At 48.5% G+C, this 16165-nt stretch overlaps 1 protein-coding gene across 3 annotated transcripts in view; it reads left to right on the forward strand.

Annotated features, from left to right (window-relative positions):
• Positions 1-1522: 1522 nt before the first annotated feature.
• PSMA8 (proteasome 20S subunit alpha 8) overlaps positions 1523-16165 on the forward strand; it is a 418402-nt gene continuing 403759 nt past the window's right edge. For all 3 annotated transcript variants that reach the window (XM_069620937.1, XM_069620939.1, XM_069620938.1), the window contains exon 1: positions 1523-1687. In XM_069620937.1, the coding sequence (XP_069477038.1) occupies positions 1586-1687 (102 nt within the window). In that variant the 5' untranslated portion in view covers positions 1523-1585. The remainder of the gene's footprint in view (positions 1688-16165) is intronic.

A 16165-nucleotide genomic window follows, 5' to 3' on the forward strand; every position in this document is an offset into this window, starting at 1 on the left:
CTACTCTTCATTCAAAGTGCTAATGTTGGGGTTGCTACCAGTGGTGGAAATAAGAAATAATTGGTGGGGGATCCCACAAGGGCCGGGGACGGAGTTTGGGGGGCGGTGCCCGTGGAGTAGGGATTTACGGAGGGGGAGCTTGCAGTTGTCCTCCGATCAAAGGAAATGTCCAAAATAATAGTTTAAAACGGCGCTATTTCTTTCATGCTGCTTCTTATCCAAGCTATATATCAATTCCACTTTAAATCACTTCCATGGCACTGGTGATGAGTTACTTCATTATGCGGATAATAGTTTTGACCAGTGTTGCTGAGTAAATATTCTTTAAAATGCACAATTTGCATGCCATTTTATTTATTTTTTTAAATCCACTTTGGGTACTATTAACAGGGTGATTTCTGTCCGCCATAAGCAACGTTTTCTTTTACTTGAACCACACCCGGCACAGCTCCTGCAGCTCCTCTCTGAAAGCAGTTGGGTGGCTGCATCGTGTGTGATTTGTTAATAAGGCTATTTACTTATTAATGCAATGTTTGTCGGATACCAGGTATCCGACAAACATTGCATAAATAAATAAACCGGGTTGTGGCTGAGGACAGTAACTTCCTCTAGCGACCCCTTGCATGGGGTCACCAGAGGAAGTTACAGTTTGCTTGCGGGCACGCTTCCCCCGTCTCCTTTTTTTCCCCCAGTGCTGACTCTGGCCGGATCCAGAGATTTGGCTACACATCTGGTGCAGGATCATGAGTCTGGCGAGAGCCGGCCCAATAGCCAGCGGTGGGTGCTATTTGTGTTTGCCCATATGCATTTTAAAGCCAAGTCCAAACAACAGGTCTCACCAACAAGTTTAATTTGTGAAAGCCATATCTGTATATTTAAAGACATTAAGGCTGTCTGTTGAAAGCAAAAAAAGCAAATTCTTCTAAGAAAAAATGCACATTTTGTGTATACCTATGCAAAACAATATGCTGGATGTCTGCTTTCAATAAGGAAAAAAACAAGCAAAGTTAATGAATAATACAACAAATCCACAATTGACTTCCGACACCTCAAGTTGTTGCAGTGCCCAGTGTGAACAGTGCATCCAGGCCGGATTCCTGTTTTCCAGTCGGTCCCTTACAGCTCTGCAATAATAAATGAAAAGCAAAACTACGAATGCCACAATGCAGAGAAACACTCGCGATCCATCACTCACATTTGACAGACACGGCCTGCGCGGTGTCATCTCTGCTCCACAATCACCACACAGAGTAAGGAGGCAGTGCTGACAAACACGCTGACTAGTAGTCAGTGTTTGCTTGTTTAGCCATGCCAATTAGCATTTGATTTGCAGTACACACATTTGGGGGAAGACTAAAACTACAATCCCAGAATGCAAATCCCTGTTAAATGAACAGCTAGGGCTGGATGAGACGTGTCAAAGATGTTATTGGACCACTTCTCGGTATCTAATGTTTTGTTGGATTAACGCTAGTACCGCCCCCAACGCTACACGCCAATAAATGCCACAATTTCTCCGCAGTGCCGGTTTAGTTGATTAGGAAGGTGTGCTGCAAGAGGATCACTGCTGTGCAGGGACGTTAAGATGTCGTCACGTTATGACCGGGCGATCACAGTCTTCTCTCCAGACGGACACTTGTTCCAGGTGGAATATGCGCAGGAGGCCGTGAAAAAGGGCTCCACCGCCGTGAGTGTTGTAATTCACCTCTTGTCAAATCAAAGTTTTACCAGCTCAATGTGCTCGTTCCTGCCCTTAGTTTTTGCAACCCTTGCTTCCCGCTTGGGCAGACTTGCCAGATTATTCTAACTCCCCGCTCCATGCATTAAACAGTTTACACCGGTGTAATTACTCGTTCGTTTCCCCTTCCTCGGTGTCACCCAGCGAATTCGTCTTGCACCCAATTATTTTAATACCGCCTTTTCAAAAACTGGCGTTCCCAAGAAGGCGTGCGTTTGTCACATCGGCACGGAATAGTGGGGGCCGCTGCGAATTGGAGTCGAACTAGCCGAGTTCAAGACCATTATATTAATGCAAACAGTTACCTCTCATCAAGCTCAAAGAAACCCATAAAAACGACGTTGTTAACGAAAGTCCCAGGATTAAATACCGGGGCTATAACAAATTCGCACAGATCACCACGCATGCCGTGCGCACACCTCGTATTTCCCTCATGCACAAGTTTCTCCATTGTCCGTATGGCAATGCTCAATAAAGAGTGGCAAAAGATTTCTCCCTTTGGGTGTGCACGTTCGAGTGATTATGTCCGGTGAATGTGTTGGGAGTTCAGTCATTTTGCTGCTTCACTGGTGTCCCCCCTAATCTGTTACCTTGCTTTGTGCTTCCGCCCATGATGCTACTTTCTCCATAGGGCCCAGTTGCTCTCCCTTGCAGCGACTCTGTGATGGAAACCTCAGGCCCTCTGACCGTTTCTAAGTCAAGGTAATGAATGGTCTGTTGGATCCATCTTTTCGATCCGAAATAAGGGGAGGAGAAACAATAATAAATATCCCGGCCACTGTTTATGCATGGACGTCCTTTAACCAAAAAGCTAGGGGCAGTGGAAGTGACATCACATGCCCCTTGACCTCTGATAACATAACAGGAAGTGATGTAATTTGACCCCGCCCCAAGTGACATCACAGAAGCAATGGAACATGACTTGACAAAACAGGAAGTGGCATCCCATAGAATTGTTTCTAAGTACCCTATGAAAAATATGGTTACAATATTACTGTAACGTGATATACATTTCATACTAGAATGGATCACTATATGTATCGGCAGAAAAAAACATGCTATAACTTCAACTTGCGAAATGCAAAATATATTGTCCGAAATGAATGCTTATTCTACTCTAAATGCTTTGTGGAGGATTTTGTCTGCATTGTGAATTTGAGGTGTTTAAGAACACACTAAATCGGTGACTCGTCCCCTGAAGTGTGCCTGAAATAATCCTTTAATGAGTCTAGCAATTATTGTATGGAATTTCCCGAAAGAAAAATAGCTTAAATAGCCACATGGCATTAGCCGCAGCCCAGGAGCTTCAATTTGTAAAAAAAACGGTTTTTGTGTGTTTTTTTAGGGGTAGCAATGCGACCCCTAAATGATGTCCCTGTGTTTATGTAATAAAAAAGTGCAAAGTGCATTACATGGATACCAAATATGTATTGAATTGATACAGAAAACTGTATTGAAAGTGAGTCCCCCAAAATGCAATTAAAACTCCCCAATGAGAGTCAATAATGGACACACCCCAGGAGGGAATGAGACCAAGACCAAGTGCGGGTGCGAGTAAAAGTAAAGTTTTTATCTAAAACCAAAATAGTGCAAGCAGAGAACTCTGCAAACTCCAAGAGCACTCTGCCCAACATCACGTTAACAGTATTAAAGGGTTACAGCATCATAAATGACGTCACTACACATGTTACATTAATTACATTCTCATTGGTAGAGTCCCAAATACACTATAGTTGTGTAGGCGCCTCCTCCTGATGATTGGATAGTTGCTTGGCGGGAAGGCAGACATCACGTGCTTCAGCCGGGCTGGTCAGTGTGAGGTGCCTGATACTAACTCTCTAATCTAGACACCACTTCAAAGTATGCAATGAAAAGACAATCATAAAAAACATCATTCGCATCCTGACAGTGGGGGAGTGGGGAGAATCATATATTTCACACTTATCTATACATACATTTGTTTGGTTCACCTGAAAGGGTGGACAGGTATGGGGGTCATTGTGTGTTAGGGGGCGGGAGGTGACATTCTGTGAGGGCCTAGTAGAAGTGGGAGAAGAAAAAGTTGTTGCATTAAGGCATTAGTGAGACCTGGGCCTCCAGTAGCTGCACTGTCATGAGGAAGGGAGAAACGGGTGGGGGCTGTGCACCCTTTGTGTGCGGCGATGCTGGAGAGGGGAGAGAAGGCCCTTTGGTTCTTCAAGTCTGGCTCAGTTTGATCAGTGGAATTATACATAAACCATTGATATGGGGTTCGATCATGTTTACTATTATCACATATGCCGTGGTTACCTGCGCTACAGAATGGCTTTTATTTACATTAGTCTCGTGGCCGCACCATTTATATTGTACATAAGAATCTTATAACATCTGAATACGTTTGGGAGTATACACAGTACTGAAAAACGAGTGAGCATGCGGATCATACATTTTGCATCATAACAAGCGAGTCACCTAGCATCTCATACATTTGCGGGGGTCTTTGGTAGTGAATGATATGTAACCAACATTATAGGACACAGACATGTGGAATATGATATCATATTCATTGCAATTGATTTAGGTTAATTATTGATCGTTCTCTTACATCTCATAGAGACAGCCCCCTTATACACAAACACAGAGGGGATTAGCGTTTTGGGTGAACAAGGGTGGCACACAGTCGTGGGGCATGCATCTGTTACATTAAAAGGGGTGTGGGGTTGGAGGGTTACACACGATAAATCTTATTTTTTTTAAATATGTTTATTTTAAACCAAGGCAAGGTGACAAAGCTTATGATAAATGAAGCCTGTAACACAACACCTCCGCATCCTCCCCACCCACCACCCTCCATGGCCCTTGATATGGGCATGCTTTCCGCAAGTTTGTGCTTCTGTTTTCTTCGGTTATGCTGTCCCTTTCAGGTGGCGTCGTGGTCTCCCAAGACTCGCCGGGCATTTGTGGGCTTCTAAGTCAGAGCGGGGAATCTCTGGTCATATTCCAGTACGGGGGCCCAGATATTCTGAAAGCAGTGGAAGGATCCGGCCTTTGCTGCTGCCACTTTTTCCACAATCAAAATGTTCCATAGTTTCCTCCACCATTGGATCATCGAGGGGCCGTCTGGGGCTTTCCAGAGGCGGACGGGTCACTATTTTGCCCGCCAGGAGGCATTGAGTTAATAGTTTGGCTTTGTTTTGTGAGCATGGGTAGATCTCTGGGATCGGGGTCCCCAAAAGAACGGGTCCGGGCTCAAGGGGGAGCGGAATCCGGGTGATCTGTTCAATGGCCGCTAGGCATAGTTTCCAGAACTGTTGAACCTTGGTGCATGCACACCACATGTAGAAAAAGAGGCCCGGTCAGCCACATCCTCTACAGCAAAGGGGGTCGATGGAGTGATTCATGTGGTGGAGCCTGAGGGGGGAGCAGTACCAGCGCAGCAGAATTTTATACATGCATTCTCTATTGGTGACACAAGTGGATGCTGCATGAGTCTGTGCCCAAATGTCCACCCAAGCTTGGTCTTCTATCGGGTGTCCCAAGTATGCTTTCCACTGGGCCATAGCCTGGGTCCTTGTGGCCAAAATGTTCCCAAAAATATTCCGCCCCCGGTCGGGAGGTCCTTGAGGGTTAGTTTGAGGGCTATGAGGGGGCGCGTAGCTGCTTGGAGAGTTTGCGGATGGGGGCACCAGTGGTGTAGCTGAAAGTATGTAAACCTGTCTCTTTCCTGGACTTGGAACCGCTCCTTACATTGTTCAAACGTGCAGGGGAGGACACCCTCATATAGTTGGTCCAAAGTTTCGAGGCCTCCCGCTATCCAGTTCTCACAGTTTCACGGATGTGTCCCGGGTGAGAAGGTTGGGTTGTGGAAAATTGGAAATCGGGGGCTCAGTCCCCTCGGGATTCCCTTGCACCTCAGCGCCCAGCGCCCAGTCCCAGGAGGTCAATGTGTGTTTGGTCGCCAGCAGGAGACCCTCCCCGCGTTCTCTATCTGAGGGTGGGATGTGCGGAAGAAATCGGAGGGGGAGCGGGAGCCGTGATTGCTCAAGTTCCACCCATCTAGGGCGGTCAGAGGTTATTTTCCATGCGCAAATGTGTGCTAGTTGTGCTGCCGCCCTGTAGGCCTGCAGGTCGGGGACCCACTGTGCCCTGGGTCTTGCGTCCCCTAGTAATGTCTTTTGGGGGATTCTGGCTTTTTGGCCCCTCCAGATAAATCAGAGCATCTTCCTTTGTAAGTCGCCGAGGATGGGAGTTGGGATTGCCACTGGAAGGGGCGAGCAGGCGCAGAGGAATCTTGGTAGAAGGTTCATTTTGCAGGCCGTTATGCGCCCCATCAGAGAAATTTCCTGGGTTGCCCAGCGTTTCAAGTCTCCCTCCAGTTCCCGGAAGAGCTTGGGAAAGTTAACCTGAAATGTGTCGCTCGGGTTTGCCAGAATCTGAACACCTAAGTAGGGAATGGACTTCTTCTTCCATACTATTGGGCACATCGGGATCAGGACCTCCCTGTTCCTCCGTGGAGAGACCTATGCTCAGGGCCACTAATTTGTTAAAGTTCATGGCGAAGCCAGTGACCTCGCCGTAGCTGGTTATTTCGGATAGGGCATGCTGTAATGAGTAGCGGGGTTCCGAGATCGTGAGCAACACGTCATCTGCGTATAGGGCAATTTTATGCTGGGGCAGAGTGGTCTGGGGGCCCTTCATGTGGCTGTTCCATCTAATTCTTTGGGCAAACAGTTCCATGATGTGTGCAAATAGCAATGGGGATAAGGGGCAGCCTTGTCTGGTCCCGCAGGTCAGGGAGATCGGGGCGGAGAATGAGCTGTTGATTCTGAGGAGTCTTTGGCACTTTATAGTTAGCCAGGACCATTGCCTGGAATGCCAGGCCAAAATCAAAGGCCTCCAGGGTAAGATGCATGAAGGACCAGTCCACCCTGTCAAATGCCTTGGTGGTGTCAAGAGCCATCAACACCAACCCCTGGGTGTTTCGGCTGGCTAAGTCGACTAGGTTCAGGGCTCTGCGCACGTTGTTGCCTGCAGCTCTGTTTAGAATAAAGCCGGTCTGGTCAGAGTGGATTATATCAGGTAGGGTGCGCGCTAGGTGGTTGGCGAGGATTTTGGAGTATAGATTGGCATCAATATTCAGGAGGGCTATCAGCTTTTGGGTCTTTCCCTGGCTTAGGTAGGAGGATCTTGGTGGATTCTTGCATTGAGGGGGTCACTGTCCCTGTCTCTCTAAAGGAGTTTAAGAGTGCCACCAAGAGGGGGTACCAGCTGGGGTTAAAGATTTTGTAGAACCTCGTGGAAAAGCCATCAGGCCCGGGGCCCGGGATTTGAGGGACTTAATCGCTTCCTCGAACTCCTCACCTGTGATTGGGCCTTCCAAGCTTTCTCTTGTCGAGTCTTTCAGTTGGGGGAGGGCCGCCTCCCATAGGTACTCTGTTTGTTCTGGTTCCGCGAGGGCACCGTCGTTACTTGGGTCAGAAGGTCCACAGCCAGTTGTAGTTTTTTTGATTCTGCATATTGAATCGCCCCCTGTGGCTCTCGGAGACCGGTGATAGTGCTGTTGCGGTTTGCTTTGGCTAATTTAGCTACAAGCAGCTTGCTTGCCTTACTGTTCTTGACATAGTAAAATTGTTTGGCTTTGGCCATGAGTTGAGCTGTGTTTTCGGCATAGTGGGAATGCGGATGGCTCGCTGCGTCTTGGGGGACTAGCCTTTTTTCTTGTGAGTCTCTTCTGCTACTTTAAGTTCCTCTTCCAGGGCTAGGTGGGCCTGGCGTCTGTCACGATGGAATACCACTTGTTTTGCAATTAGCTCATCCCTGATTACCTCCTTTAGAATGTCCAATGTGTTTGTGGGGGAGGTGTCTTCTACCCGGTTTTCTCAGAAAAAGTTTTTGATCGCCCTTGCGGTCTTGTCCCTAAGCGGCATATCATTAAGGATTGGATCATACATTAAGCATTTGGGAGGAGAATTGGGCTTTGGTACGTGTGCACGGATTTCCATGGTTACTGGGGCGTGGTCTGACAGGATCCGGGGGCTGATGGTTACCTCCTCGGTGTAGGTGAGCAGCTGGGCGGATGTCAGGAGAAGGTCAATTCTTGAGAAGATTCGGTGGACATATGAATAGAAAGAATAGTCTTTCTCAGAGGGGTGGAGTATCCGCCACAAGTCTACTACTTCGAGTGTTCTGAGCATGCGTAGGAGGGTGAGCACCTGAATAAAATCTCTGGGAGTGGGATTTATCCAATGTAGGGTCCGGCACTCCATTAAAGTCTCCCCCCAATTATAACTTGGCCTTCTATAAAGTGGGATAAAGCGGTGCCCAATGAGTCGTAGAAAGCTGATTGCCCGGAGTTGGGGGCGTATATTGACGCAAAAGTGTACAGGTCTCCCAACAGCAGGCATTTGACTGCCACAAATCGGCCTTCCGGCCATGATTTAGTATCCAGATCTGGGGGTTCAAGCCTTTTCTGAAAAGGATTGCTGTGCCATTTTTCTTGGAGCTCCTTGAGGCAAAAAACTGAAGCGGGAAAGATCTGGAACGAAGCCGTCCCCATGTAACGCTCACCTGATTCTCGCAGAGGCGCCGGTCTTGACTGGGCGACTACCGTATCTTCAAAGGTGATGTGTAGCACCCGGTTGGCTCTTTGGGCTGGACCTCTGTGCACTGTATGCCTGACTTCAAGAGTAAGATGTCTTAGGTAAGTGAATGCCGAGCTCTCCATCTGCCTCGGGGCAGGGTGCTGTAACCAGTTTCTTCACTGGATCGGTAGCGCAGGCCTCTTGACTTCAGAGGACTGCTGTCCGTCGTTTACTGCACGAACGGTAAGTTTCGAGTAATTCTATTGTCTTTAAAGTCTTTAGCAATGATGTCTCTTGTTTTGCAGGTTCCGGCGATGGCGGATGACGGGCTGAAGTGAGTTGAAGATGGAGTCCGTATGATGAATAGAAGCGCCTGGAAGCATGTAAGTAAGCGCTTGTTGCCTGCTTCATGATGCGCTCTAACTGTCTTTTATTTTGCAGGTACGAGTTCGGAGCGGCTGCAGGGTGCCGGAATACCCACTGGGGTTGATGTGGAAAGGAGTAATGGCACGTGAGTATTAAAGTTCCCCAATGTCTTTAAACGCACCTTGTTTTGTCTTTCACATGCAGGATGCAGCGCCGAAGGCCTCCGGAGCGTGCAAAGAGTCGGTAAGCTTTTGTCTTTCAGATGCCGGAATGCAGTGTGAAGACCTCCGGAGCGCACGAAGAGTAGGTAAGCCTTTGTCTTTCAGATGCCGGAATGCTAACCTGTTCTTTCTTGTCTTTATAGGTGTTGCTGAAGACTGGATTCAGGATGGTAAGCCTTTTTCCTTAGGCTCAGGATCCGATGTAGAAGACACAATGAGCGTTCTGCTGCAGAGGATGCAGAATAACGCAAAGCAAGATTCATCCACCGGGTGTGGTTTAAATAGCCTCCTGTAGTGCTGAGGTGTCTCCTTCCACAGCCACGCCTAGGTAAGAAAAGAGTTCCTGCTTTCCAGAAGAGTTCCAGTGTTCTGAATCTAGGGAGTGGCTCCTGCCCCGCCCAACAGGAAAAGTAGTTCCAAACAGAAGAGGATCAGAGGCTCAGCTGGCAGGCAAGTAAGCAGCATGGTCTGCTGCAGGTAAGTCCACCCAAGCATTATGAGCCCGGCGCTTCCAGCGCTGGGACTGGGCACATTTATGAGCCTGGTGCCACTGGCGCCAGGACTGGGTCCAAAAGGTCCCAATTGGGACTGGTTGGCCCTCGGAACCTGGGTTATGGATCTGCTTCCAAGGGAGTTGGGAAAACCCTGACCTTTTGGAAGCAGAGATCATGACACCCCAATCCTCCGATAGCAAATGGGTCTCCTGTATCAGGGCCTCTGCTGCGTCTTCATCTTGGAGTTTTTTTTAAGATTGACTTCCGTTTGGCGGGAGAGTTCAGTCCATTGACATTCAGGGTGAGGAATTTCAAGGTTTGATGTTCCTGCGCTTGGTCCTCCCCTGCTGAAAAGTTCGGGGGATGAGGTCGGAAGGGTGTGGGTTAACCGACATCTTGGGGGTATGTTAGCCATGGGTCACCCTGCTCCTGGGGTTTTAACATACGCCCCTAACAGGGGAGCGTAACTTTAGCTGGTGGGGGTGCTAACTTTGTGAGCGTAGCTCCCCCCCCCCTGGCCAACAGGGCCATTTTGATCCGTGTGGAACGGAATTCCAAGGACTCATAGATGGAATGTGCCTTGGAAATGGGCATAGGCTGTGGGTAGGGCCCGTTGCATCTGTTGTGGTTATATATGGCTGGGTCAAGGTTGGTGAGGTTCTTCTGCAGCGGTGCTTAGAAGATGGCCCGGCATAGGGCAAGTCTCTGCAGAATATGGTCTGCGCTCTATTATTTTCTTCTATTGCTTCGCGGAACCTTTGACCATGAGGATCGTCTCTGCTTCGGAAGAGCGGCCATTTCCTGACCTATAGGATCCTCTGATCTTGGTGAAGTATCCTCGTTGGGTGTGAAGGTCGCATGATTTTGCTAGCGTCTTCAAGGTGGCTAATTCTGCATAGTGTGCCATTGTATGAAAAAATTGTAGGGCAGTCGGGAATAGCCATCTATACCGGATCTGTTGCTCTTGCGGAAAGAGCGTTAAGGGTCAGAAAAATTTCCTCTTCTGTAGGGTGAGTAGAGAGATACCTTGATAGATCTGGGGAGGTGACCCCTGGAAGGAAAGTTCGTCACAGGAGCGGCTGATTGCTGAAATTGCTTCCTTTGTAGTGAAGAAGTGTACTCTTGTTATAACATCCAGAGGCAGGTCCGAGTTCACCCCCCGTCGTGGACGCAATCTGAGTTCGGTCTAAGAGGAGTTGTGGTTTGTCCAGGTGTGGGAGCAAGGATTGGAAAAAGTCCCCCACATAATCCGCCAGGTCTTTGTCTAACACGGAGGACAGGATCCCACGAATTCGGAGGTTGTTTCGCCGAGACCTGTTTTCCAGATCCTCTTGTTTGAACTCTAGTATTTCGCATTTTATCTTGTAGGGTTCTTATAGTGCGTTGGACTTCCCCCCAATGCGGCCGCCTGATCCTGGGAGCGGTTGTCGATCTCCCCCAGCCTTTGTTCCATTCATTCACCCTTTGGTCAGTATGTTCTAGCTTGGTGGTAAGCTCTGTCATGCAGGATCTGAATTCAGACTTAATATCGGCCATAAAAGCCTGTATGTCTTCTTTGGTGGCCAGGGAGTCTGTCTTCTTGAGCTTTTTGTGGGGTGAGCTTGAGGGGGTTGTTTTTTTTTTTCACCTTGTCCGTGGTTGAGAACATGGAGGCGATATTTGAGTTCTTGCCCGTTTTCCATTGCTTCGCCATTGTTCTAAATCCAGTGTCCGGGAGGAGGTCTTGGGGTCTCTCCTGGGTGTAGGTGGGGGACGCTGGTAAGTACGCTTTGTGCGTGAAGAATGTTGAAGTAGGAGTCACAGTTCTGTAGATGGCGTTCGCTGGGATAAGTTTCTGTAGATTGCAGCCACCTACCGTTGTGCCGTGGCGGTGGGGGGGAGCAAAGTGGGCCGGGGCGCCCCAGGAAGGAAGAGCCACGAAAAGGAGGAAGTAGTCGCCTCTAATGGCACCCAGCACCCAAAGGGGGCATCCAGGCAGGGCCTGCCGAGGCTTGGTCGTGTTGGAGGATGTGGGCTCCTTGGTGGTGGAGAGGAGCCACTCTGAAGGCTGCATCTCGATTTCGCCCAGGTGTGGAGCCAGAGGGCGGCCCGGGGAGGCCGCAGATACTATTTTGAGGTTGGCAGTAGTAAATCTCCTGGGCCAGCCGGGAGCTCACCTTCATCTGGAGCTGATGTAGTCCGTAGCTGGAGTGGTGCCGGGGGAAGGCTCCTCTGGCGCTGCAAGGCACCCCCTGTTGGGTCAGTGCTGGTTGTTCAGGAGTCCTGTCCCCTTATGTAGAAGATTGGTCTGGTGGGGTCAGCGCCAGCATTCCCCTCCTGCCAGCGCCGGCTTGATATTAAGGGGTCCCTTGCTGCCCAGGGGATCCCGGGAGTTGGAGCGATCTCCCCCGAATATGCTGCGTTTTGCCCAAATCTGCATCTGTAGTTGAGTTCCCAGGCAGCAGAGTACGGCTGGCAGTGCGGCTTACGAGCGTACACCGTGCTGAGCTTGGGAAGCCCAGGGAAGGCGTGCCCCCGCTGGGCTCTGCGTGCAGCGGTAGGTGGGGGCCTCCAGGCAGTGCTTACTGCGGGGTGGTCGGGCCGCATCGGGTCCCACACAAGAGCGCAGCTCGGGCTCACCAGGCCTGAGGGGCGTCTCTCCGTGGCTCCGCTCCACTGAGTCGCGGGATTCACAAGCTCTGCCTGCCATTTTGAACGAGGGCGGCGGAGTGGCTGCTGATTTCGCGGCTCGGATAAGGGCTTCCCAGACACCTCTAGCCCCGCTTTTCGATCCTTTGTGCAGCAGAGGTTCCGACACCTTAGGACGGGTTTTGGCATTTTCACCGCGCTAAACCCATATCGAATTTGGAACCACAACCAGCCCATCAGAGGCCTCTTAAAGGAGCATCCAAGTCGCCAGAGCTCCAGGCCACTCCCCCACACAGTATATATCTTAAGGGAAGAGTCTGCAAGTGACGAGACATGTTTGTGGAGATGAATGGTTTTTTCCAGGCCCCGGCTCTTGCCCGGTCATTCACAGGTCAGTGGTGGAAGGAGGAAGGCGAGAGATGCAGTGTTCAATTTGTAGCTGTTTGTGCCCAGTCTTCCGTGAGAACAGGGCAGCTGCAGGGACACCAGAGGGGAGGAGGTGGGGGGAGTAGCTGGCTAACTGTGCGCGGCGCCAAGGGAGAGCTGCAGGCTGGCTTTTCTGTCAGGCCTGCTTTGGCATGTACAAAATGGAGTCGGATTCAGTACAAAATGGAGTCCGTAATCCGCCGTCTTCTGGACGTTGCACTGGTATGTGTCATCCCGAGGCTGTCTGGCACCTCTGGCCGCAGGCGCATGGGCAGTCGTGGGACGAGCATAGTGTGCATGCAGAGAGGGAATGGAGGGAGCCTAAACAACCTTTCCTCCCATACAGTATACAAAATGTATTGTCAACTCAATATCCCATATAAAGTCACTTTTTTCTCTGTTATTCAATGTAGTAAGAAATTAACCTAAATAGACAACTAGTCTATAATTTGCATCATATTCGAGGAAATCGACACCTATTAGACCAACTGGCAACCAAAAGAAGGTGTGCACTGCTAATTCCTTAATACTCTTATTCAATTAATTCAAATATTATCCTTATCTGTATTTCTAAATCCTAATAGTTACACCATCAGAGCTCAGCGGCGCAAAGAAAGGCATTGACACATGGCTGTAATCCTACAAATCATACATTTCCAGGGTTGCCCCTGCAAGAACCCCACGCTCAAGCTTTGCTCAAAGAATGACCTCAAAGTGCTTTAAACTCATACTATGTACCAGACAACTCATTTGGTCATTTCTTTCATATTTGAGAAAAACATATTGAATCATGTATGTTGCGCAGTTAGTTTTGATATAAAGTATAAAATAGAGGTACTGTTATAGAATGGGTTCAAAATTGCCTATGCATTTCTGGTATTATCAGTCTTCAGGGCTGAACCCTTTAGTTACGTTAGGTGACAATATATTTCAACATCAGAGACAATCATAAAATAAAAACACAAGTATGGACATACACAAAAACATAAAGCAACATAATTAAAATACTGTTAGTAAATCCAGATGGTATTCATATCAGTCAAGGTCAATGTGTCATCGCCATGATTACCATTGTACCTCAATAAACACTCCTTGTTCAAAATTGAATGAAGTTGTTGAGATGCTTATACGCTTGCAGTTTTACTGCATTGTTTATTTTGATAGTGATTGTTCACACAGATTGGGGATGGCGGGATGGCGGTCCCACCATACTTTTGACTTTTGCAAAACATAGCTACACCATGCAATGGGTAATAACCCACACAGATTGAGTGGGTGAACTAGGACCCTACTCAAAATACTGTTATTTTTGATCATAGATTTTGAATCTGATCCTGGCTAGCAAGTAGGACCTACTAAAGACGCAGGTGAATATACTTGATGTTTATTTTGGAATTCAGTTACATCATGACAGAGAGTGCGGATCTAACTAGAAGGTCTTGATTTTCTTTTTTTCTTCCATTCAGTTTTGAAGGAGTGTTTGAGGTACGATGGTAAACATTGTGACAACACATTGACCATGACAGTGATGATGTGAATACCATCTTGATTTACTAACAGTATTTTAATAATTGTTCTTTGTTATTGTGTATGTCCACACTTGTTTGCGTTTTTCTTTTTTAAATAAGCTCTGTTGAAATATATTATCACCTAATGTAACTAAAGGTTTCAGCCGTGAAGACGGATTATATCCGAAATGCATGGGCAATTTTGGACCCATTCTATCTGCCTCTATTTTATACTTTATATTAAAACTAACTGCGCAACATAGGTGATTCTATATTTTGATCTAATATCAAAGAAATGACCAAATAAGTTAATTGCCCATTCTGGCTGCTGCCCCCACACCCCAGCTGACGTTCCAGTAAGCAATGCAGGTAATAAGGTGGCTAGACGTGCACTTGATCTGCCGACCTGCCCTAACCTTAAGAAACGTCCCCGGCCATGCCCAGATATCCCCCTGCCCGCCCTTACCTTAACCCCAGCTGCGCCCTCTCACTACCTCAACCCGCTTGTTAGAGGCAATTGCCAATATGTCAGGCTTTGGGTCGGTGTGAAGTCTTGGAGGCCCAGGTGGGCCAGAAACCTTCGGGTGTGTCAGTCTTCCACTGTTGGGAGAGGTATTGGGTAGTTGCCTATTGCTCATATGTGAACCTTTAGCCTGTGCTTTTTGTGCCCCACCGGGCAACTGTGGGAGGGGTAATTTTGTGCCCCCATAACAGTATGTGAGGAGGGGCCCACTTTCTCCGATGGTGGACGCTGCCCGGCATCTGGAGCCACACCTGGAGTGCCCCTTACAGTGCATTAGGTGACCATGAGTAGATGCGGCATCAGCACTGCATGGCTGCGGTTTATTTGGGCCAAACCTTCCGAGTTGGCAATGCAACATCGTTTTATTCAAAGCTATTCCACTACCCCGTCATCCCAAACATTGAATTGGCTCTTTTGCAGACCACCCACTGGTCGCACGCTGTTTACATTGCGCTCTTCGACTACTCTCACCATGTTTAAGTCCAGCCGAATAAACCCAGGCCCCAAATACCCATACTTGCCCCCCCTGGCTTTGTGTTGGTGTGAAGGATAGCACCCTGGACCTATGGCACCCCAATTTGTAGCGCTGAACAAAAGCGTGTTTCCCACATTGTACACACACTGGGCAATATATCGACATGAAGTATAATTGGGTTTGTATGAGGGGGATGGTTTTCTAAGCGTGACACAGGGCTCAACCTATGCTGCTCCCGTTGCCTCCGAGCAACCCTGCTTGTGTCAACTTTAACCTTCCCATTTGCCACCACCTCGTGTCGGCTGTAGAGCAACCCCTGGTGCCTAACTCTGGGTTTGGCTGCTGCCATGCCCTGCTACTCCCCAACCAACATCTAATTGCCCTGACGCCACTTGCCACTCAAGTTGAACATTGTTGCACATCCCCCTAATGTATACCCCGCCGAGCCAGCATCCAACACTATCCATACACCACGCGCACTCCCTGCCACCCGCTCCACTGATTTTGGTGATCATTTACCCCAGGAGTGCCATATGTGTTCTCCCCTACCCCGTGATCGTGCTCCAAATGCTCATTGGGACTGATGTGCAAAGTGTTTACCCGTCTATTTGGCCCCCTTCTTTGCACTACCGAGGCAGTGCTTTTGTGCTTGCCTGTTGGCGCTATAAATTCACCTGAAATGTGTGGCGAGTGATGCTAATCAGCCCCTTACCCATTGCTCATTAAGGGTAAATTGAATTTTCTGGTGCTCTAAATGTTTTTGAGGGGTTATCCGGCAGTGTAACTCATGGGTTCAGGAGCTGCTTTTAAATGGAGACTAGACGCTAGTCCTTGTTAAAGATAAATGGGTATAGTTGTAAGACATGCGGTCGCTGGAAGGAAAGGAGTGCAGCGTTTGCTCGCTACCTGCTGTGGGAATCCCAGCACTTGCTTGTCGTACATTTTGTTGCAGTTTATCATGTGGTCACACAACTCAGGGAGTTCCTTTCCCTCGAAGAATGTGGCACACAATAACTTCCCCCCTCTTTTGTTAAGGTTCAGTTTGGTAAGGCCTCCAACCCGTCTCACACCTTATCCCAACAAATACCCAGTGCCACAATAGACTAGGAACCAGCCCTGTGTGTAGTAAGAATATAGATTTTATTTATTTAAACCAAATTTGACAGACTAACATCAGCCACCAGTGCTGTGGCAACACAAGAAGAAAAAGGACTTCCGTAATGGCA

The sequence above is a fragment of the Ambystoma mexicanum genome, chromosome 5q (genome assembly GCF_040938575.1).
Source record: "Ambystoma mexicanum isolate Mex_15411 chromosome 5q, UKY_AmexF1_1, whole genome shotgun sequence".
Classification (NCBI taxonomy): Eukaryota; Metazoa; Chordata; class Amphibia; order Caudata; family Ambystomatidae; genus Ambystoma; species Ambystoma mexicanum.